A 25,859-nucleotide genomic window follows, 5' to 3' on the forward strand; every position below is an offset into this window, starting at 1 on the left:
TTTTAACCAAGCGCATTATTTTTCTTTTCTTCGTCTTTTTTTTGGTGAGTCGCTGTCGGAAAAAAAAAACTGGAAAAAATATTTTTCATTTCGAAGATTGTAAACAGTAGGTTTTCTTGATTTCATAATCTTCATACAACATTTGTAGTAATTCCACATTCTAGGTTTTTCAAAAGTTAAACTTTCTTACATATACTTAGTGTGTTATGCTTCTATTTGCAGCATGTACCTGTCACATCCCTTGAAGTCTAAGGCATGTTTGGAAATTCATTCAGATAATCACACCGCAGAACAAGTTCTAAAATACTGAGGTTAAGTACATAGCATGGAGACTGAAACAAAGAAAAAGTTCTTGTGATCAAAGCTAACTTTCTGATCAATCACATTGAATTACGCTGGTGATACCATTTGTTTTTATTTTCAGAGACGAGCAAAAATCTCTGTGGACACAATACGGGAGGGAAGAAAGTGGTGCAAGAAAGAAAATATCCAGTATGATAGAAAAAACAAAATACAAAACATAATTTGTAAATTACCTGAAATATAACCATAACATATTTATCTCTCAGATGTATATTTTTTCCCTCCCTTTTTTTTTTTAAATACATTTCAATGCACTGCAGACTTGCTGTAGCACTTTATTTCCTGCCAAGGGTTATTTTTAAGCAATAATTAGCAATTTTGCAGTCAAAACACCAAGACCAAAGCTGATCCTTAGCTAAGGCTCTCTCCAGACAATCCTCCATTTAAACCAAGCCCACATTGCTCACCAAAATAGGTTTAGGGCGAGACGACTCGACCTGGCAGTTATATATATATATCTATTCTATAATATAAAATCACAAACAAACTCGAAAAGGGCCTGTTGCTAAGCAACCGAGTGACGGAAGTGGGTGAAATTTTTGAGTGACGGAAACTCTGTTACGGAAGTGGGTTCGATTGATATATCGATATTCACATTCATATATCGATATGATATCATATATCGATATTGGGTCGATATTCACATATCGGGACCCATTTGACCCATCGGGACCATGTTATGTGCATGTACCAAGAGGCTCCTACATCCTACAGCAGAGCCCTTAGGCTGGAATTTAGATTTCGAGCCCCCAAACCAGCTTTTCAGGGGCCCCTCTGTGATTAATTTATAGTGTGAAAAATTAAAAAGTGATAAGAATCGTTGTGGCCCCTGTCAGCCCTTCCTTTGTGGGGGTGGGGGGGGGGAGAGGTATATATATGTATAATATACACACACAACAGCAGTGCTCCCAACACAGGGTCGGGGTACCCGGGGAAGATTTCACGTATAAGTAAAAAGTTTTCATTTCCAGGGGCCCTTGATGGATCTCATTGTTTTCTTGCTGCTTTAACGTTGAAAAATTTCGATAGCGGAAGCAAAAGATATATCCAGTCTGGGGCCCCACCAAAAGTATGCGAATTGGTGTCCCGGGTAATTGGTTGGGGGGTCCTGGATTTTATTCGTTGGTAAAACGAATACAAATGAAAATTTTTCATGGTACTCGCTCCGTGGGATGGCCGACAAGCTTCCAAGTCGGGGCCCATGTTTACAGGTTTCATTTTGGGTGCCCTGGATTTTATTTGTTGGTAAAACGAATACAAATGAAAATTTTTCATAGCACTCGCACCGGGGGATGACCGACAAGCTTCCAAGTCGGGGGCCCCATGTTTACAGGTTTCATTTTGGGGCCCTGGACGAATCTCATTCTTTTCTGTTGTAGAATTCGCAACAGCCGAAGCCCGAGATAAAGCCAGTCTGGGGCCCCACCAAAAGTATGCGAATTGGTGTCCCGGGTAATTGGTTGGGGGCCCTGGATTTTATTCGTTGGTAAAACGAATACAAATGGAAATTTTTCATGGCACTCGCTCCGGGGGATGACCGATAAGCTTCCAAGTCGGGGGCCCCATGTTTACAGGTTTCATTTTGGGGGCCCTGGATTTTATTCGTTGGTAAAACGAATACAAATGGAAATTTTTCATGGCACTCGCTCCGGGGGGTGACCGACAAGCTTCCAAGTCGGGGGCCCCATGTTTACAGGTTTCATTTTGGGGCCCTGGATTTTATTCGTTGGTAAAACGAATACAAATGAAAATTTTTCATGGCACTCGCTCCGGGGGATGACCGACAAGCTTCCAAGTCGGGGGCCCTATGTTTACAGGTTTCGTTTTGGGGGCCCTGGATGAATCTCATTCTTTTCTTTTGTAGAATTTGCAACAGCCGAAGCCCGAGATAAAGCCAGTCTGGGGCCCCACCAAAAGTATGCGAATTGGTGTCCCGGGTAATTGGTTGGGGGCCCTGGATTTTATTCGTTGGTAAAACGAATACAAATGGAATTTTTCATACCACTCGCTCCGGGGGATGACCGACAAGCTTCCAAGTCGGGGGCCCTATGTTTACAGGTTTCATTTTGGGGGCCCTGGATGAATCTCATTCTTTTCTGTTGTAGAATTTGCAACAGCCGAAGCCCGAGATAAAGCCAGTCTGGGGCCCCACCAAAAGTATGCGAATTGGTGTCCCGGGTAATTTGTTGGGGGCCCTGGATTTTATTCGTTGGTAAAACGAATACAAATGAAAATTTTTCATGGCACTCGCTCCGGGGGATGACCGACAAGCTTCCAAGTCGGGGCCCATGTTTACAGGTTTCATTTTGGGGGCCCTGGATGAATCTCAATCTTTTCTGTTGTAGAATTTGCAACAGCGGAAGCCCGAGATAAAGCCAGTCTGGGCCCCACCAAAAGTATGCGAATTGGTGTCCCGGGTAATTGTTTGGGGGCCCTGGATTCTATTTGTTCGTAAAACGAATACAAATGAAAATTTTTCATGGCACTCGCACCGGGGGATGACCGACAAGCTTCCAAGTCGGGGGCCCCATGTTTACAGGTTTCATTTTGGGGCCCTGGATTTTATTCGTTGGTAAAACGAATAGAAATGAAAATTTTTCATGGCACTCGCTCCGGGGGATGACCGACAAGCTTCCAAGTCGGGGGCCCTATGTTTACAGGTTTCATTTTGGGGGCCCTGGATGAATCTCATTCTTTTCTGTTGTAGAATTTGCAACAGCGGAAGCCCGAGATAAAGCCAGTCTGGGGCCCCACCAAAAGTATGCGAATTGGTGTCCCGGGTAATTTGTTGGGGGCCCTGGATTTTATTCGTTGGTAAAACGAATACAAATGAAAATTTTTCATGGCACTCGCACCGGGGGATGACCGACAAGCTTCCAAGTCGGGAGCCCCATGTTTACAGGTTTCATTTTGGGGCCCTGGATTTTATTCGTTGGTAAAACGAATACAAATGAAAATTTTTCATGGCACTCGCTCCGGGGGATGACCGACAAGCTTCCAAGTCGGGGCCCTATGTTTACAGGTTTCATTTTGGGGGCCCTGGATGAATCTCATTCTTTTCTGTTGTAGAATTTGCAACAGCGGAAGCCCGAGATAAAGCCAGTCTGCGGCCCCACCAAAAGTATGCGAATTGGTGTCCCGGGTAATTTGATGGGGGCCCTGGATTTTATTCGTTGGTAAAACGAATACAAATGAAAATTTTTCATGGCACTCGCTCCGGGGGATGACCGACAAGCTTCCAAGTCGGGGCCCATGTTTACAGGTTTCATTTTGGGGGCCCTGGATGAATCTCATTCTTTTCTGTTGTAGAATTTGCAACAGCGGAAGCCCGAGATAAAGCCAGTCTGGGGCCCCACCAAAAGTATGCGAATTGGTGCCCCGGGTAATTGTTTGGGGGCCCTGGATTTTATTCGTTCGTAAAACGAATGCAAATGAAAATTTTTCATGGCACTCGCTCCGGGGGATGACCGACAAGCTTCCAAGTCGGGGGCCCATGTTTACAGGTTTCATTTTGGGGGCCCTGGATTTTATTCGTTGGTAAAACGAATACAAATGAAAATTTTTCATGGCACTCGCTCCGGGGGATGACCGACAAGTTTCCAAGTCGGGGGCCCTATGTTTACAGGTTTCATTTTGGGGGCCCTGGATTTTATTCGTTGGTAAAACGAATACAAATGGAATTTTTCATGGCACTCGCTCCGGGGGATGACCGACAAGCTTCCAAGTCGGGGGGCCCCATGTTTACAGGTTTGATTTTGGGGGCCCTGGATGAATCTCATTCTTTTCTGTTGTAGAATTTGCAACAGCCGAAGCCCGAGATAAAGCCAGTCTGGGGCCCCACCAAAAGTATGCGAATTGGTGTCCCGGGTAATTTGTTGGGGGCCCTGGATTTTATTCGTTGGTAAAACGAATACAAATGAAAATTTTTCATGGCACTCGCTCCGGGGGATGACCGACAAGCTTCCAAGTCGGGGCCCATGTTTACAGGTTTGATTTTGGGGGCCCTGGATGAATCTCATTCTTTTCTGTTGTAGAATTTGCCACAGCCGAAACCCGAGATATAGCCAGTCTGGGGCCCCACTAAAAATCTGCGTATTGTGTCCCCGCTACTGTATGTGGGGCCCTGGATTTTATTCGTTGTAAAATTGATAAAAATGAAAAATTCTCACAGGGGGGTGTCCGACAAGCTTGCAGGTCAGGGCTTCATGGAAATGTTGGCAGGTTGTAATTCGGTGCCCCTGAATGTATCTCATTGATTTTTGTGGTTTAACATTGTAAAATTTGCAACACATCGGTAGCCCAAGATATATCCAGTGTGGGGCCCCACTGAAATTCAGCGAATTGAATCTGGGGACCCCCCATGGGGAAGTTTTCTGGGGATACTTGATGAATCTCATTTGTTTTTTGTTGCTTTATTATTATTTTCATTAAAATTCGCTTCTTCAGTAGGCTGGTGCTTTCACACGTCCCTTTCCCCTTTTCCATAGCACGCTGATGAAGTGGGACGAAATAAACAAGATATGTCCGGGAGAGAAGTGGGGTGGGGGGGTTGGCCGCCAAAGGCGGCAGGGGGGCAGAGCCCCCCTAGTATGTATATAAATGTGTGTATTTCTCTTTCCTCTATTCAAGTTGTTCATGCATTTCATGTCCACAACACACGTGCGTACTCATATTATCATATTCATGTTGCTCACCGAATAAGGTGCTAAGCGAGATGCCACGGGTGCTCCCTAATTGTATATATTCCCCCACACAATATTTCTATTTTGTGTATTTTCATTAAATCCGCTGGAGCGAGTGAACTCAACCCAATAAAACTGATGCTGGCTTCTAGTCGCAAGTTATCAAACACATTTGCTCACCAATAAGGTGTTAAGCGAGATGACTCGCTCCGATGGATATATATCCGTATATACTCGTGTATAAGCTGAGTTTTTTGTGGGAAAATTCGTTCCTAAAGTGGGGGGGGGGGGTCAGCTTATACTCGGGTCAGTTTTTGACGAAAAAATATCGACCCTCGCAATCAATAGTTATTTTTGTAACTATAGATGGCGCTAATAATTAGTAGTGATAGATGGCATTGCAAATCATCAGAGTGATTTTTGTAGCTATAGATAGATGGCGGTTGTGTTGGTAGTGTTAGTACTTTTCGGGTTAAATCCACGTGGTAATTTTTTTCCCAGGCAGTACAAGTGTGTGTCGTGATTACCCACAGAAAAATCATTGATCTAGTGTTGTATCAGTAAGTATCAATGATCAAAAATGGAGAAAGCTAAAAGATTTGCATATGATGCATCTTTCAAACTGAAAGTTATCAAATTCGCCGAAGAAAACAATAACTGTGCTGCAGCTCGGACATATAACGTCAATGAAAAACAAGTGAGAGAATGGCGGAAAATGAAAGAGAAAATTGCAGCCATGCGGAAGACAAAAAAGGCTCTTCGAGAAAAAGTATCGGTGTTCCCTGAACTTGAGAAGGAATTGAATGAATGGGTGCTACATCTCAGAATCAAAGGTACAATCGTGACAAGGACAGCCATACGTCTGAAAGCATCGAAACTAGCTGAGTGTGTTAAATTCAAAGACACAAATCCAGAAAAGTTCTATGCATCCACAGGTTGGTGTACTCGTTTCATGAACCATTTCGACCTGTGCTTACGCCAGTGAACAAAGATCGTACAAAAACTCCCAGAAGAATTGGAAAGCAGAATTGAATCTTTCCAGAAGTTCATAATTGAACTGCGAAAAAGGCATGGATTTGAACTGTCACAAATTGGTAACATGGACGAAACCCCGGTTACTTTCGATTTTCCAAGCAATAGAACTGTTGATGAATTCGGGAAAAAAACCATCTTTGTTAGAACAACTGGGCATGAAAAAACACAATTTACGGTCGTGCTATCCTGCATGGCCGATGGAAAGAAATTGCCTCCAGTTGTGATTTTCAAAAGGAAGAAAATTCCTCCGAACATGAAGTTCCCACCAAGAATGATCGTGAAAGCCCAGGAAAAGGGCTGGATGGATGAAAAAGGCATTCTACAATGGATCCAGGAAATATGGAACAAAAGGCCCGGAGCAGTGTTCGAGAAACCGACATTATTGGTATGGGATATGTTCAAACCCCACAGAACCGATAATGTCAAAGCCGAGGCAAAGAAATCGAAAACATCATTGGCTTTAATACCAGGTAGGCTAACGTCGATTTTACAGCCTTTAGATGTGAGCATTAACAAGCCTTTCAAAGACTATTTGAGGCATTTGTGGATCGAATGGATGAGTTCCAATGATAAAGAAACTACAAAAAGTGGTGCCTTGAAGAAACCTGACATTGGTCTAGTGTGCCAATGGGTACATGAGGCGAGGAATTCTGTTTCCACCGAAATTATTATCCTTTCCTTCAAAAAGTGTTGCATCAGCAATGTGATGGACAGAACTGAAGATGATATCCTGTTTGAAAATGACAATGGCGATGACAGCCCAGATGAAGATAAAAACGAAGATGCCGCACCCTATGATGATCTGATGGATTACGATGAGCTTGGAGACTCAGAAGAAACGGCTTAAAAAGTTTGAATCATTTTCTGTTGTAAATTTGCGTATTGTAAAAGAATTTTTTTTTCTCTGAAATGCACGGATTTTTTGGGGTCGGCTTATACACGGGTTTTCAATTTATTGCGGTTTTGGTGGTCCTGAAGTAGGGGGGTCGACTTATACACGAGTATATACGGTATATATTATTTCACAATAAGATTCTCATTTCTTTTTCTTTTTGTATCCTGTGTATATAATATGGCAAGTGTAAGATAACAGATGAGGTGGCATGGGGGGGGGGGGGCGCTCAATTGCTTTTAAAACATACCTCCATCCTAATATGTGTACATTCATCTTAACTAAACCCCGAAACTTCTCCAACTCCTAATCCAATCTCGTCTGTAATCACCACAAAATTTTTTAATTGCGACAGTACCCAATTGTCCGGGGAAAATATGTTGTAAAAAAAGTTTGTATATTTTTTTTGTTTTTTTTTGACACAAAATAAAGTGTTCCAGACTTTATAGTGTCCAGACAAAATAAAGTGTCCACGAAGCTGGGCTGGAAGAGATCTCGACAACGGGATAAGTCCAGTGACAAAGTTCTGGCGTTCATTCATTCAGTCAATTGGTAGCATTTTCAGCCAGAATTAGCAATTTCATGTTTTTTTGTGATTCCAATATAATATGTATTTCTCCCATATTTTTCTCAATAAAATATGGTTACCCTAATCATAGTGAAATGACAACTTCATATATAACATTTAATTACATTATATTTTTCATATTTAAAAGGTCTTGAAAATGTTAAAATCAGTTTTAATGCCAAAAATTGGTTAAATAAAGAAATCTTCAATGCCAATATAACGACGATTGGCAAAATTTTTTTTTGGGATAAAATAAAAGTCCCCAAAATAAGGGGTGGCTGCATCTAGGCTAGAGTTGTTATTGAAGATTTTTGAAAAACAAATCTTGACTTTTTTTTTTAGTTGTGAGAGGTGACCGCATATTGAAATGCGGGGGTGACTGTTGAAAGGGGGTTTATTGTACCTCCATTGAATTTTAACAACTTTCTTTAAACTGTCCAGTTTTATAGATGTATCTAAAGCTTCTTTTAGAAATGACATACATGCCCATAATCATAGTTAGAAAATTTATATAATTTTGTTTCAAGTAATATGTATTTTTCAAGTAATATGTATATGTATTTTTATTGATCTGTTTTGATGTTATGAAAATTGAATTTCCCACTGATTTTCAAAATGATTAATTCTTTAAAAATGCAAAAGTGAAAGAGAAAAATACTTGCATTTTTACTGGTTTGTCCGATGAAATTTTCTGGAAGAAGGAAAAAAATCAGTATACAGATTTCAATTTAAGTGTAGCACATCATGATAAATACAATATGACTAAAAAGAAAGCTTTAAAAACTTAATGTAAAAAAAGTAAACTCTTTTTCCACTACTCACACACAACTCAATATCAACATTTCACCTGTAAATATAGTTACGTGGTCCTATCAATAACATTGTCATTGCACTCAGTTTTTGATTAGGTTATAATGTATCACATATTATCATCAACATATTTTATAATTTGATCTTAAAAGCAGACATACCATTCCCCTCCCCCATGTGTGAAATAAATCAGTCCACAATATCTTTTACCCAGATATCTGAAGCTAACCTTTATTATTTTGCATGCTTTTTAACTACTTAATAGTTTTGCCCAAACTCTGTTCGGGTGATGTGAAAGGGTCTTTTTCTGATTTGCCTGAATGCCGCTCGGGCAGAATATTTTTATACGTCAATCCTCTGATTTGTCCAGCTTTTTGTCTTTTTTTATAACAAAAAAATATTCTTTCACCTTTTTGATAAATCATTTTGGAATGCTTTTTTTTACCAGAAGCATGGAGGAAAATAGTTTTGTTTGAATTTTAGATGACTTAAATATGTCATTTATGTCCAATAAATGTGTTGTCTTTGGCCATCCTCCCACTTTCAGAAAAAAATTTGATTCCACAGTGCATGACTGTTCAAAACAGTCTCCTCTGTTGCACAAACATGAGAAAAATGCAAGTTTCTTTCCCAGACGTCAGAAAACATGTGCCTCCTTATACTTTTTTTACTTTTATTTACTCCTTATACAAGTTCTTCCCTTAACTATAATTAAAAAAAATTCTTTTCTGGAGCAGTGCAGTACTCAGTTATTTTCCTCTGGAAAATGATTTTACTTCTAATTATCGTTCACAAGTTTTCAAGATATGATTTTCAGTTGTCCTTTTTTCCACCCCCTTTAAACATAGGATCAGTAAAAAAAAAAAAAAAGAGTCCACCACGTGTGTGTAACCACCACGTTTTAAGGAGTTAAGAAGATTTTAATCCATAAGTTTACCCGTTAGTCTGCATAACAAGTATATTATAGAAAGATATGAAATTGCCGCCTGGCAGTCGAGTGGTTAGGGAACTAGCTTCTCACTGTGCAGGTCTGGGTTCGAATCCAGGTTCGGGCGTGGATGTTAAATTATATTTATTATAGCTAATGAAAATATACTCAAAATTATTGGAAAAGTGAATAATGAAACTAAAAATAAATTTTGAAATTCATTTATACATAATATTTTTTGCTTTGGGTTAGCATTAATATAAATATTGTGTTAAATTCAGGGTTGGTAAAAAAACTTTTTTTTTTTTAAAAAACCAAAAACTGGTTGGTTTTTTTTGGTTTGAACCAGTTTTTTTGTTTTAAATAGTATTAACATTAAAAACAATAAAATTTCTGAAAAATCATTCAAACTTCTAAAAATTAATTAAAATAAAATGTTTATTGATGTAATTAACACATTAATTAATCAATAAATATTTCTTACATTTTAACAAAAACCAACTTTTGCAATTTAATTACTTTTTGCTTAACTCAATGGATTACTGTGTGATAAAAATTGTTTTTTCGGGTTCGAAGACCGTCGTTCGTTTGAGTTGGTTCTCAACGTTTCCCCAACACTAGTGGTTGGCATCATCAGGGGAATTGATAAACTGGATCAAAGTCAAGTTTTCCGGAGTCTCAGGTTGTATTTATGCACATAAGTGGCTTGAACTACACTATTGTTTTGCGGTTGGTCAGTTGATTCTATGGCTGGCAGCGTATTGTAAACAGTTGTTATGCTGGTAGAACCCGATTGGCCGAGAGATGTGGAGTTATCTGATTGGCTGTTGTCGTCATTCTGCTGCTGGACCTTGAAGGGGAAGGTTCTTGTTCTTCTGAGAGCTGGTGTCCAGGATCTGCTCAATTTCAAAGTTTCTTCTCTTCTATTATAGCTGTTTTTGTGCTTGTATATTTCAATAGCCTCTCTGTAGATTCGTGGGAAGAAATGGTCAACATTAGCTATTACCTGTGTTTTGCTGAACTGTACACTGTGGTTGTCGTAAAGCGCATGCTCTGCCACCGCCGACTTTTCTGTTTGGCCCATTCTGCAGCATCGTTCGTGCTCTTTTATTCTCGTGGCCACAGATCTTTTTGTGGTTCCAATATATACCTGACCACAGGTGCACGGTATTCGGTAGATCCCCGGTGTTGATAGAGGGTCACGGTGGTCTTTTGCTGATCGCAGCATTTCACATATTTTTCTGGTTGGTTTGAAAATAGTCTTTATATGATGTTTTTTCATCTGTGCCACGAGAATAAAAGAGCACGAACGATGCTGCAGAATGGGTCAAACAGAAAAGTCGGCGGTGGCAGAGCATGCGCTTTACGACAACCACAGTGTACAGTTCAGCAAAACACAGGTAATAGCTAATGTTGACCATTTCTTCCCACGAATCTACAGAGAGGCTATTGAAATATACAAGCACAAAAACAGCTATAATAGAAGAGAAGAAACTTTGAAATTGAGCAGATCCTGGACACCAGCTCTCAGAAGAACAAGAACCTTCCCCTTCAAGGTCCAGCAGCAGAATGACGACAACAGCCAATCAGATAACTCCACATCTCTCGGCCAATCGGGTTCTACCAGCATAACAACTGTTTACAATACGCTGCCAGCCATAGAATCAACTGACCAATCGCAAAACAATAGTGTAGTTCAAGCCACTTATGTGCATAAATACAACCTGAGACTCCGGAAAACTTGACTTTGATCCAGTTTATCAATTCTCCTGATGATGCCAACCACTAGTGTTGGGGAAACGTTGAGAACCAACCCAAACGAACGACGTTCTTCGAACCCGAAAAAACAATTTTTATCAAATGATGGCCGCGAAAACCTTATCAACTGGATTACTGTGTGTTTGAAAATTCTTTTAATGTTATTATTAATCATATCTACTCTATAATATGAAATCACAAACTCGAAAAGGGCCTGTTGCTAAGCAACCGAGTGACGGAAGTGGGTGAATTTTTTGAGTGACGGAAATCTGTTATGTTTTTGTGTTACGGAAGTCGGTTACGATTTTGGGTCAAGTTTTCATTTAACCCCTGAGGACATCGGGAACCGCTTGACCTGTACGGATCAAGTTTTGTGCATGTACCCAGAGGTATGTATACATCACCAGTGCTCCCAACACACAGGGTCTGGGTACCCAGGGCGGGGCATTGGACAGATCTCTTTATGGGGAAATTGACAGGTTTCATTTTGACTCAAGGATGAATAAATACTTGCTTCTCATCAGTGGCGGATCATGATTTCGGGAGGCCCCAGGCGCAACCTGATCTGGAGGCCCCCTATCAGGGGCGAATTAAAGGTAGGGGCTGTCACCCCCCCCCCCCCCCCCCCGAGAGCAGAAAAATTAAATGGAAAAAAAATGTTTTCTACGTTTTTGACTGAATAACAAACCAAGAAAATAAATTTGCTTAAAAAATTAAAAAAGGGGGAAAATTCAGAATTTTTTCCAAAAAAAATCAGAACCGTCCTGAAAAATTGAAGACATGGTCACAACCACCGCCCCCACCCACAAATTTGCGTTTATCCACCACTGCACCCTTTTGGCCCTAATAAGAACGAGATGGTTCACTAAAATGAACAATATTATGAAAATCATAACTTTTTTTTTATTTTTGCATCACCAAAACCATAAACACAAAAATAAGGTAAGGAAATATAATGATATTCTCTGGTACTAGATGAAAAATAATCACACTCCCATTAAAAAAAAAATCACAGTAAAATTCTGCATCATATTTTTAGTAATCTAAGATGTCCGTCCTGGTGCCTTCAGCCACACGGCAAAAATGGAGATCCGTCATAGTTTTAGTAATTTAATATTACTGATTAATAAAGATTTGATAATATCTCAAATATAATATATTTGATTTGATATAAAGATACTGATCATATTTAATAGAAAAACATTTCTTCAGTAGAGGGAATAGAGGGAAGAAATTATATCAGAGTAAATATAAGAATTATATTTTTAATGAAAGAAATTATTACAGAATGAATTCAATTTAATGAAAGAAATTATTTCAGAATGAATTAAAATTATTGTCAATGAAAGAAATTATTTAAAAATTTTTTTTTAGAAATTATTATTTTTTATTTGTTTATTCTATTTTATTTTTACTATTATTATATTAATTATTATTATTTTCTCTTTCAGCCACCTCGTTGGGCACTCTGCCTGTTGTGGCCTTTGCCTTTGTATTATTTGTATTCAGAGTGAATAAAAATCTTCTATATTATGCCCCCCCCCCTTTCGTTTAATAACGAAAAATGCCACAGTATAACATTGTGGCCCGCGTACTTTATAAAATGTTTCAATATGGTCTGCTATGCCTCAAAGGTTGAAGACCCCTGCAGTAGACTCTCGCTAATCCGGTACATACTAGACCACGGTGTGCCAGATTTTACCGAAATTGCTGGATTAACTTTGAAGAAACCCATTGAAATAATATATGAAATTTCGTGCAAAGACATAGTCAGGACTCGATCAGCAATTAAGAAATATTAGAACGTGTTAAGGGGTTAGGGCATCAGGAGAAAAGTGACACCACACCACCTAAATATCCTGGACTACTGGACGTGCTGGATTAGAGCACGACCGAATTCTCGAGAGACTACTGTAGTTGAATTGAAATGCTCAAATAAAAATTTATCAGATAATTTATATATTTTTAGTTTTGCTTACCGTTATTTTTGGAGATTTTGCAATCTAAATCCTAAAGGAAATCTTGAGGATCGGCATGAAAATTTTTTCCATTACAATAACACACATTACAATTACATTAACAATAAACACTTTTCGGTCTGACACAAAGATGTTGTCTACCCAAGCCTCCTTGACCAATCCAAAAATGTAGCTCTTTTTTTTAGAAAGAAGGAAAAGAAACCCCCTTGATTTTTTTCAGCCGGGGAGGGAGTGTTAAAAGAGAAACAGAAAAATCACGTGATTCAGAATGCATGTCATTCAGCATTCATTTCAAACCCCACTTTTTTTGTCATATGGTCGTATGGTTCCAGTCATAGATCGCAAATGTATATGTTGTTTGAACCAGCTTATAGTATTTCATTCAAACAAGTGGGGGACAAAATCACAATAAGAGCTCTACTACATTCATTTTAATTAGTACGACTGTCTCTTCCTGTCGATGTCGCCGCTTGCCGATAGCCATCTTGTCATCCATTATACTGTATACAAAAGCTTACACCAAAGCTGTCGTATTATCGGCGCCCATAAAAGCATTTAATACTGTGGAATGAGACATCTGTTTATGCCTTCACTCCAATTTTCATTTCGGACAGACAGAAGGCTGCCTTAGGACCTGCTGTTCTCACCCCTCCTCCTGCTTGTGCCCTTAGGGAAATACTGTTTGAAAATGACCCTCCCTGAATGATCGCTTTCTCTTCTTTCTTTGTCGGGGAAGAACTGGCCCATGAGAGCTGCGTCTTGTAAATTGTTCTTTTCTTTCAGTTCCCGTTTTTCTTCCATAATTCTTACGTACAGTATACATAAAAAAAAAAAAATTGCGGTTAAAAAAAAAAGGGAGAGCAGATACTGTACTTAGTTCAAGAGATTTGTTGATGCGCATGTAAATTCATATGTAGGATGAAGCATACAACTATTTGGAGGTCCCCCGCTCTGCCGAGGCCCCAGGCGCGCGCCTCATGCGCCTGTGCGGTAATCCGCCACTGCTTCTCATTGCGCATCATCGTGCTGCATTGCTTATTATGGCACTGCAAAAATAATGGTGCATTACTGATTGCGGTGCATCGCATTGTAATGCTGCGTTTAATGTGTATTGTGGCGTATTGCGTACTATAGTGCTTTTTATAGTGCTTTGCTTATTGCGATGCATCGCATACTATGCTGCATGGCTTATTTGTGGTGCATAATATTACTGATTTATATTACTACACACATTAATACATTACTGATTGTGATGCTTTAGGAGTTGTTGTGCCCTGAGTGCTGCATTGCTTGTGACTCATTGCGGATTATGGTGCTTTGTTTAGTGCGATGCATCACATATTATGCAGTATTATGGTGCATGGGGTATTGTGCTGCATTGCTTATTGTGGTGCACTGTAAATATTGACCAATTGTGCATTGTTATGCATTACGTATTTTAGTATATCACGTATTGTTAATTCTAATGCAGTGCTTATGGTGTATTGTGGTGCATTGCTTATTGTGCTGTATTGCCTACGGTGGTGGTGGTGTATTTGTTATTGTGCTGTATTGCCTGTGGTGGTGCAATAAGCACTGTGCTGTATTGCCGATGAAGGTGCATTAAGTATTGTGCTGTGGTTCCCTGATATATATAATACAATATTAAGGGCACCACAAAAAACAATGCACCACTAGGTGCATTGTTTTTTGTGGTGCCCTTAATATTGTGCTGCATTACTTAAAATGGTGCATTGCTTATTGCACTGAATCGCCGATGGTGTAGCATTGCGTATTATCCCATATTGCTTATTGTGTGCATTGCATAATATATTGCTTACCGTAATACAATACTTTTTGTGTATATTATGGTGCTTCGCTTATTGCGATACATCGCGTATTGTGGCGCATTTGTAACGTTCTTGATCGTTACCTCCCGGTTCTTTAATATTTTTACCCCCAGTAAACATTGAGTGGATGACAACAATGGAATAGACAAAGTTTAGATAGAACTATAACATTTATTCAATTATATTGTTAAGCCATTAATCAGCGTAATCACAATTATCACAGGCCCTTTATATGTTAAACTATTAATTAACGTTTTATCACAATTATCACAGGCTTTTCTCTCATTGTCACAATGGAACAAAAATATGAATCGATCTCACCGCCGTTATCCAGGTTTTCACGTCTGATCACATCGTCCGGTAGATACTCCCAGGTGTCTGCCACACAGCCAAAGACTCGTCGTCACCAGCTTCAGACGACTTTGGTGTAAACACACACGTTGAGATGAAAGCTCAGCCACTGCACATGGAACTGGAGATGAAAGTCCACGGGTGGCCGGTCTGGCCACTAACCGATCACTGGATCACGACGCCGTTGAAACCTTACGTGCGATGAGACGGGATAAGTGCCAAGGCACACTTCTACTATTGTAACTTCATCGTTATTTATGAGACGATCTAGCTCACACCATGACAGGGCGTGACGCCTTACTGATTAAGTCGGTCGTAAGTCGTAGGTGAGGAAGTAGGTAGGAAGTAAGTAAGTAGTGCGTCAGCACATCTCTAGCTGGCTTTTATATAGCAGCATTCCCACAATGCCTTACTGAAGAACCAATCACAACATAGAAGGTGCGGTATTAGCTTGTATCTGATTTACATAACTTCATGAGAAAAGGAAATACTGTAAACATTATAATATTAAATCTGGCATCCAAACATAACAAATTGGAGATCTGGCCAGGATCCACAACTTTTAGGCCTATTGCACATTGTAAAAACTCGGAACTAGGAACCACCGACGGCATGGAGGTAAAATATATTACACATTTATATAACACTTTGCTGAACATTTATATTATATTGCCCTAATATATTACACAATTAAAATAGAGTTTGACGATGACGACTCGACGTGGCCTCCACCGACGAACCACGGGAACCCCCAGAGGGAAAGAGAAGGTAACCAGACGAGCTATTGGGATCTCTGACATGGATGTAAAGCGGAATTTATATGGAACGTTGGTAGCCCGACCTCTGGCCCCGTTCTCGCCCAACGGCTAGGAGACCCCACCTCCAGACCGTCAGACTAAGCGAACTAACTGACCCGAACCGGATTGTCAGCGGAAGCCTCGGGTGGTTTCCGAACCCTGGGGCCTAAACAAGATTAATTGAACAACAGGATTGTAAGAGATCCCAGGTCGTCATGTTACACATTATGTTTTATGCTGTATTGCGGCGCACTGTAAATAGTGGTACATTGCGTATTTTAATGCATCGCATATTGTACTGTATTGCATATAGTTATATGTACTGTGGTGCGTTGCTAATTGTTATGCATTATAGTGTATCGTGTACTGGATTTCTCATTGCAATGCAGTGCTTATTGCGTATTGGGCTGCATTGCTTATTGCGGTGTACTACAAACAGTCGTGCATCGCTGATTATATCCCAATCCAGATTGTTGATTATAGTGTATTGCTGATTATAGTGTATCGCTTGCTTATTGTGTTTCAGTGGTTATGGCTTATTGCGATGTATAGTGCTTTATTGCATATTGAGCTGTATTACTTATTATGGTGTGTATTGTGTATTCTTATGCATCAAAGCAGTATGCGCATCGTATGGTACATTACGTATTGTGGTGCATCGCTGATTGTGTTGCATTGCGTATTGTGGTGCACTGCAATATGGCGCATTGCTGATTGTGGTGCATCAAGTATTGTAGTGCTTATACTATTATTACATCACGTATTATCACGTGCTGTATTGCTTATTATAATGCAGTGCCTACTCCGTATTGTGGTACATTGTGTATTGTGCTGTATTGCTTATTGTAATACATTGTGTATTGCTTAATCTAATGCAGTGGCTATTGCTATTGTGCTGTATTGCTTAATCTAATGCAGTGGTTATTGCTATTGTGATGTATTGATTAATCTAATGCAGTGGTTATTGCTATTGTGCTGTATTGATTAATCTAATGCAGTGGTTATTGCTATTGTGCTGTATTGCTTCATTTAATGCAGTGGTTATTGCTATTGTGCTGTATTGCTTATTGTGGTGCACTGTATTGCTTATTGTAATGCAGTGGGTATTGCTATTGTGCTGTATTACTTACTGTGGTGCACTGCCAATACAATGCTGATTTTAGTGCATCACATGCTGTATTGCTTATTATAATGCAATCCGATGCAGTCTGTATTGCGTATTGTGGTAAATTGCTTATTGCGATGTTTCGCTGATTGCAGTGCATTGCTGATTCTGATGGTTGTTGATTTGTACTGTTATGCATTACGTAGTACTGTAGTGCATAACATGCTGCATTGTTTATTGTAATGCAGTTCTTATTGTGTATTATTCTGCTTTGCTTGATGCAATACATCGCGTTTGCGTATTGTGGTGGATTGCTTATTGTGGTGCACTGCAAATGGTGGGTGCATTACTGATTGTAATGCATTGTGTATTGTAGTGCATCACGTGCTTGTTGCCTGCTGTATTGCTTATTTTCATGAGTGCATATTGGGGTGTATTGCTTATTGCGGCATATTGCAAATAGTGGTGCAATCCATATTGTAGTGCATCGCGTGCTGTATTGCTTATTCCAACACAGTGCTTATTGCGTATTGGGGTGCATTGCGTATTATTGTGTGTTGTTCAATGCGATACATTGCATACTGTGGTGCATTGCATATTGTGCTGTATTGCTTATTGTAATGCAGTGCTTACGGTGTATTGTGGTACATATTATGGTACTTTGCCTATTGCGATGCATCGCGTATTGCATATTGTGGTACATTCCTTATCGTGGTACACTACTTATTTTGCAGTATTGCTGATGTTGGTGCATTGCATATTGCTGCATTGCCAATGGTAGTACATTGCCTTTTGTGTTGTATTGTGGTGCACTGCATATAGTGGTGGATTGAGTATTGTGCTTCATTGCCGATAGTGGTGCTTTGCGTGTTGTGATTCACCGTATGTAGTGAATCACTATTGCTGTATTGCTGATATGGTGGTGCATTGCATATAGTGGTGCATTACTTATTGTGCTGTATTGCCTATCGTGGCCTATCATGTATGTATTGCGGTGCATCGAGTATTCTGTTGTATTTATGATGGCAGTGCATTGTTTATCGAAATCAGAATGAAAAACTGGCAATGAATAACTATTTCGCAGGCATTTGCAGTGCCTCAGGAATATTTTGCTTTATAATTAAAGAAGATGTGACGAGGAGTTGGGGGAGGGGGGTCGGACGCCGTAGGCGTCAGGGGGGCTTTGCCCCCTAGTAATATATATAAAGGTTTTTTCTCCAGTTACTTTCAGTATACTTAATTAGGAAGCTATTTTGCAAAAACTAATAAAAATTAGGTGAATATAATGCATATTTAATGAAGCATAAATGATGCAGATTAATTAGCAATGATTTATGATATACAGGGTGATTATAACTAAGGTTCTGATTTCAGAACACTGTAAAAAAAGAATGATTGTCAGAATGACTTGAAAATTGACATGAATATTCCTGAAAAAATGGAATTTTATTTGGTAAAGGGGAAAAAATACTTAAAAATGTAAAATTAATGACATCATCCAACATGTGGGAAATTTGTTCGCAGAATGGAAACGATAGCCAGTCATGGCAAAATGATAACTTAATTATAGCATTGCACGATTTCATAATTCATGGAAACATCACAAAAAATGAAGTAATTGAACAAATAACTACAACTTAATTAAGAAATGTTAAATATGTTGTCCACCGTGTTATGGCTATGAGGTTGAAAGCACAAAAATTCTTGTTCAACAACAGATCAGAGTATGCCATGGTCACGATGTGGATGTGCTTGCAATTCAGCTTTATTAAACCAAACGTGCCCCCACGTTAATATTCCTGAGGAACTTCTACATATAGGGGGATGTGCTGGAGATTGCAATTCACTAAAGTTTGCAATGTGACCATTGTTTATAACATTTTGAGGTATGCCCCACAGCCAGAAGTTGCAAGGGTTAAGGTGCATCCTGTCAAAATGGGTCTTCAGAAGCTGCTTTGCTGGTATTCCAATTTGCATCTTGATAGATGTTCTATCTACACACTGATGATGTGGAAGTGCCAAAGTGATGTGGTTGCACAAAATAGATTATACTGCTGGCCAAGTACAGCATCACCTACTTGCACATTTTGCACTTTTTTTCCTTTTGCGAAAGAAACTTCAGGAATATCCATGAAAATTTTCATCATTCTGACCAGAACTTATTGTATAGTTTTGGCATCGAAACTTAAATTATAATCACCCTGTATATAGCTGATTATTTTTCATAAATCTGTTACTACTATACAGTAGAACCTTGATTAACTGGGTTTAACAGTGAAAGTATAAAAAAAAACTATTGAATATTAAGACTGGGACTTCATTGGCATACTAGGTCAATGTCAAGTTTCTTCAAGGCACCACTTTTTGTAGTTTCTTTATCATCAGAACTCTTTCATTCAGTCTACAAATTTCTCAAATAGTCTTTGAGAGGCTTGTTGATGCTCAATCTAAAGGCTGTACAACCAATGGTAGCCACCATCAGCCAATGATGTTTTCGATTTCTTTGCCTCGGCTTTGACATTATCAGTTCTGTGGGGTTTGAACATATCACGTACCAATAATGCCGGTTTCTCGAACACTGCTACAAAAATTACTACTGATTGCGGGGTCGATATTTTCTCATCAAAAACTGACCCGAGTATAAGCCGACCCCCCCACTTGGGGAACAAATTTTTCCACAAAAAAAAACTCGGCTTATACATGAGTATATACATAACATTTAAACCTGTGTGGCCAACTTTTTTCAAAGCCAGGCCACAGTTAATATAAGATCATTTTTTTATGTGCGAGATACTCTACAAATTTTTGCATGTTGACCATATGTCCCATACCACTTTTATGGAACACGCTCATTTGTTCCCTCCACTTTAAGGTGCGTCTACATGCTTACATTGTCCTTGAGTGGTTTGCTGGGATTTCCCATTGATGTGTATAGCGTCATGAAATATTTCATTGCGAGTCAAGCAGCGTGCGCTAGACGAATGTCAAACTTGGGAGGATTTACTGACAATGGATTTAACAAAGGAGCATGCATTTCATCTCTTTTATTTTGTATAGCAAAGAATGCAGTTAGAACTGAATTGTGTCTGAGGAAAATGAGAGAAGGAAGAGTACGCCAAATTTGCAAAGCAAAACCATGGCAAACAGACAGACAGACATAACTGCTGACCGCCCAGAGAGGGGCCGCCCATCTTGGGATGGGCGTGCTCTTTCCGAAAGGGATGGATGGTCTCGGAGAGCACCATGGCAAACAGGTGTCAGTACGAGTGAGTTTAAATAGACTCACCCAAATATAATTCAGCCATCCTCTTACTTTTATAAAAGTGCTTATTTTGTCACTTTTTGAAGATTTTTTTTAATTTTCAAGTTGCAAATTTTATTATCGTAACCTGGAGGTAATAGGCTTCAGATGCTTAGTCTCCCCCCCCCCGCAATGCACACATCCTTGAATGTTGTACATACAGAGATCTAGTTAACCCTTTAAATGTTTACTTTGCATCATTTTCAAGACGAAAAATGATACAAAAATTACATAGAATTAGAAGTTATTTCTTAATTATTGCGTTAAGAAGACCTACTATACCAATTTTAGGTTTAGTAATCTACAAACACACCTATTCATAAAAGGAAAAATTGCTCAGAATTTAAATAGAATTTCTTTAACTTTTGAAGAAATCCTTTGATGGGACTATTATACCATGGCATGTCACTAATGGCACATGTGCTGCTGTTTTGCTACCTTGATTTGATCATAATAATAAGCAAATATAAGTTTTGGAGATTAAGTTAGAAACATGAAGTTCAAGTAAAATATCAGAAGTACCAATGTACTTATAAAATAACTTAGAAAATAACTTATGAGTAGCGAAAGGTTGGATATCAAATGCATTTATTTTTGGTTGCTAGTATTTAAGTTATATTTAGCATTCATATATTTTATGGGCATTTTTTTTTCACCCACCTTATTGGACAGCTTGCTTGTTGTGGCCTTTGTACTTACTGACTACTACTACTTCACCAAACACAAACTCTGGCCATATCACTATATTGCAATTTACTGCCATTAATGAGAGATGGGTTAAATGAAGGAGCTGTCTATTGGAGGTCCCCTCAAGTTCTTTAGGAAAAATATCTTTATTTATAACCTCCCTTGGGTTCCAACCCATGACTGTGTACTTACTGTCATCAAATCTGATGTATGGCTATAGGAGAAATTTACTACCATTTTAGTCCAAATGAGGGACTTGTTCAAATCATGTTTATATACAACCCAACTGCACATTACAATGTAAGTGCTGTGAATGTTATGTGGTTCAGGTGCTGCCATATAACTTCTAAATTGGGGGAAAAAACCAAAAAGGTTTTCTTTCTTTTTACTTTAATTTTTTTTTCTCACCATATGAGTAAACTGTTCCAATAACTTTTTTTGTTAGTGTATGTAGTTATTTCTGAATTTTGAAATAACTTTTTAAAACAAATAATTACATATCAAAATCTAATATATAACATAGTATTTCAACCTCTGGTGTTTCCTGTCTTCCAATGCATGGCTTGAAAAGCTTTTGCAAGAAGCGAAGTATTTGCTGAAAGAAAATAAAATTTATAATATAATACAACAATATTAATATCAAAGGTAAACATGGAAACAAATATAATTTTCAAGCAAAAAGGAAAAAAAACCTAACAGAGTGAAGTTACATCAAGGAAAAAGACTTTTCTGGATATTACAATAATATCAACAAGCTTATTATTACAACAATAATAATATTGTTGGTATTATTGCAATGTCCAGAAAAGTATCTTTTCTTGATGTAACATGGGACAAGAAAAATATTTCTCTCTGTACTGTAGCAGCGTAGGGCCCATTTGCTGAAGTTATAGGAAAGCTGAAAAGTATCTACTTCAGCATATCACAATACTGTGCATGAAATAAGAAAATCAAAGTTGTGTTTCTCATGGTGTTCATGGTTAGCCACTTGCCCAGATAGCAAGAAGACTGGGGTTTGATTCCCAGCAGAAACGTGAACTTTCAAGTTCTATCTTGGCAAACTATTTGAAAAAAAAAAAATTATAAAAAAGTTTAGGTGCAATTAAATTATTTTTTGTTAAAAAAATTACCTTTATTTAACAAAAAAATGTGTGTGTGTGTGACCAACAAACCATTCTACTCCTTTAAATTTTATTACTGGTGAATTAAAATCGCATATGCAGATTGTACCCTCAAAGAAGAATATACCAAAAACTGAACATATGTTGCAGAACAATCTAGAAGAATAAAAAAAAAAAGTGTAGAAATCATGTGTAGTGTACACTATCCTGGGAATTTTCATTGCAGAACATTTCCAGTCAGCTGAGGGCTAATTGCAGAATAATGCCAAAAATTCTGTTTTAGGGATTGTACCATGGCATTTTATTCTCAAAGTTGTAAAATTCAGATCTGCAGATAATATGAAGAAAATTATGGTAACTCATATTTTAAATGCAAATCATGAAACTTTCGGTACCAGTAAAAAGTGTTGCTACAACATGGTTAGCATAGTGGGACAATACACTGTAGCACAAAAGTCTAGGCATACTAATTTCCAGTCATTTAATTTGAATATTGCAAAGCTTTACATGAAAATAATTTCACACGGCAACTTGTATATACATATATACACTTGAAGAGCCAAAAAAAAACTGGTACACCTGCCTAATATCGTGTAGGGCCCCCGCGAGCCCGCAGAAGTGCCACAAAACAATGTGGCATGGACTCGACTGATGTCTGAAGTAGTGCTGGAGCTAATTGACACCATGAATACTGCAGGGCTGTCCATAAATCCGTAGTACCAATTGTACCGTGAACAGCACGTTGCAAAGCATCCCAGATATGTTCAATAATGTTCATGTCTGGGGATTTTGGTGGCCAACGTAAGTGTCTAAAGTCAGAAGAGTGTTGTTAGAAGTGATCAGTTTCTAAAAAAGTGACTTTTAGTGGGAAAAGTGACCCATGTCGATCCCTGCATTTTATATGTTCTAGACTCATGTTTAAAATTTCACAACTGTAAATTATAATATTTCTGTTTTAATTATTGTAATAAATTAATGTTTGAAAGTAAAACATTGTAATATGCAAAAAAATAAGTTTTAAAATCATGTTGTATATCTATTGTGTTCAAAGCATTATCAAAAAGCGTTAATTTAGGTTTTTGATGGTTTTAAATCTGTTTTTGTCAGTTTAGACCAGTTTTTGATGGTTTTAAATCTGTTTTTGTCAGTTTAGACCAGTTTTTGATGCTCGTCATGTCAAAAACCCAACCATGATTACAAAAAATAAAAAGCAGTCTTCAACATAGGTCAAACTGAAAAAGATGTGTATGTATATATTGCATTAACAATTTTTCTGTGGCTGGCACACAGTATGAGTCATACCGCACATCAAGGTTGGTGTACAACAAAACGAAAATGTTTAATCACTTGCTTGGAAATGATTTTTAAACAAGTTAATACTTTTTTTAAGTACTTAAAACGAGTTTTGAACTTGCCAGATAAAAATTTTGCAATTTTTGAGCTTCAATTTAAACATTTTTTTAGTCCGTTATAAATGAAGTCCATCATAGTGGGATCAGTTATAGTGAGGTTCTACTGCACTCCCTAACCACCGAGATTAAATTTAATTTTTTTCAATTTTGATTGTAAAAATTATTTACCATTTTCACACCAAATTGTTTAAGTAATCATCATTCAACATCTCCCCCCCCCCCTCCTTGTCATCAAAAGTGAACCCCACTCCTCCCATTTGTGCTCACATAATACTTGAACAGCTCCTTATATAAATAATTATTAATTTTAGCTATATCTTAAAAGGGGATAGGAATTAAAAAACAAAATGAAATATTAATTTTAAAAAACGACAAAATGAAATATTAATTTTAAAAAACGACAAAATGAAATATTAATTTTAAAAAACGACAAAATGAAATATTAATTTAAAAAAAACGACAAAATGAAATATTAATTTTAAAAAACGACAAAATGAAATCCAAAAAACATTATCTCACTCAACATACCTTATATCTTATACCGGTGAATTGAGAATCATCAGACTGGAAAGTACTCAAAAGCAAAGCTATGAAAAGCTGATACACAATAAAGTGCATAATAATAAAAAAGCTCAATATAAGAAAGCACTTTCCAGGAGATCTTTTAATTTGATCTTCAAAACAATCTTGCATCGGTTCAACCCATTCACCAGTGAAAATCCGGAAAACTGTAAAAAACGCACCAGCAATAGTATGGAAGTTCCACCTTGGAAAGGAAAAGCAAATAATAATGTAAATAAATAATTTAATAAATATAATAAATATCAACAACAAATAAAGCAAGAAGCTATATTAATGATAAATTCCGAAACAAAACTATTTCTATAGTAAGGGTGGGAAAGTGGAGAAAAACAATACAGACAACCTCAATTTGCTATTCATATATGCTTAACAGATTTTATATTATTTGTACAGATATTTAGTTTTAGCGGGAACATCAATGTTTTTGCAAATGCGTATAAATACTTGAGCTGTAATCACTTGATTGCCTTTTGCCCTATCTCAAATTTTTTCTGTACCTAGTCACTTGTGCTTCTGTCAGTGCAGTGTCACAGTAATGAGTAAAATTTGTTTTAAACTAAGCAATTTGTTGTGCCTTTTACTTCATTAACTAATGTCAAGTTTACAATTACTCAGAATAAGGTTTAATTATCCAAATTTGATCAATTTAGTATGTTCAAGATGACATTCTTCTGATTCAAAATAATTTGAAAATGTTAACTTACTGGTGTCTTTCAAAGGCTAATAAGGAGCAAAAGAGTATCTGTTAAATCAAAAGACTTAAATCTAAAAATTTTTCCATCAAAATATCTCCTCCTCAACTTCAATATGATTAGCATACCCTCTATTTTATTTGTTTCAAGTACCTACGGGCATAGTTGGTAGGTTTTTGATTCATGACAATTTAAACAGTGATTGGGCAATTTGCCTGTTGTTAAATTTGTATTTGCATTTAAAATGCAATGCAAAAAACCTTACATATTACTTTTCAATATAATAATTCCCATTGGAAGATATACAATCCCATAGAAAATATACATTGATTATACGTGCAATGTTCAAAGTGACTATGAATAATATGACTTCAATGAATAAATATTTCATATGTTGGTAAAATATAATTTTCCACTCGATATAGAATTATTTTGGACAATATATATATGTACAATTAAACCTTGCTACGATAATACTAGATATAACTGTAAATCCCTCTAAACTGATATTTATTAAAATCTTGTTTAGAATTGCCTCTAGTCTAATGGTAAATTTGTTGCTATGAATATGAAGCTAGGATGAAACACCTAAATTTTAATCATCAACTAGTTTTTTAGAACTTTTTGCTGCAAATAAATACTCATAAATACATTTCATACGGTACATACAGTGCTAGCTCAAAGAAAATAACAGCATGAATTTGGTGACACCCGATGATAATGCTACCTCTCAATATAATGATAACCCCCCCGCCCACAACAATATTTTTTCCCTGTCCACAGAGTGTCATTGTATCGAGGTTTCTCGGTAGGTGTACTTCTACTTGTAATACATACAATTTGAACAGAGCATAGCATAAAAGCTGAAGAGAAAAACTTTTGGAATGATTTGATATTTTTCAAGAGAAATCTTCTTCCAAAATTTCTTAACATTATGCTACTATGTTTGAAAGTTCCAGAACTTATT

General features: G+C 37.7%; 1 protein-coding gene across 1 annotated transcript in view; it reads right to left on the bottom strand.

The window, feature by feature from the left end:
- Positions 1–25,859, bottom strand: part of LOC149087121 (sodium channel protein 1 brain-like) — a 146,150-nt gene that overhangs the window by 48,347 nt on the left and 71,944 nt on the right. The window contains exons 15-17 of the mRNA XM_089231369.1: positions 24,147–24,384; positions 21,618–21,680; positions 8,203–8,231 (exon numbers count right to left, since the gene is read on the bottom strand). Coding sequence (XP_089087495.1) covers positions 8,203–8,231; positions 21,618–21,680; positions 24,147–24,384 — 330 coding nt within the window. The remainder of the gene's footprint in view (positions 1–8,202; positions 8,232–21,617; positions 21,681–24,146; positions 24,385–25,859) is intronic.

The sequence above is a fragment of the Pholcus phalangioides genome, unplaced genomic scaffold, assembly GCF_987345545.1.
Source record: "Pholcus phalangioides strain wild (caught in Gottingen) unplaced genomic scaffold, Ppha-v1.0 ptg000004l_1, whole genome shotgun sequence".
NCBI classification, from domain to species: Eukaryota; Metazoa; Arthropoda; class Arachnida; order Araneae; family Pholcidae; genus Pholcus; species Pholcus phalangioides.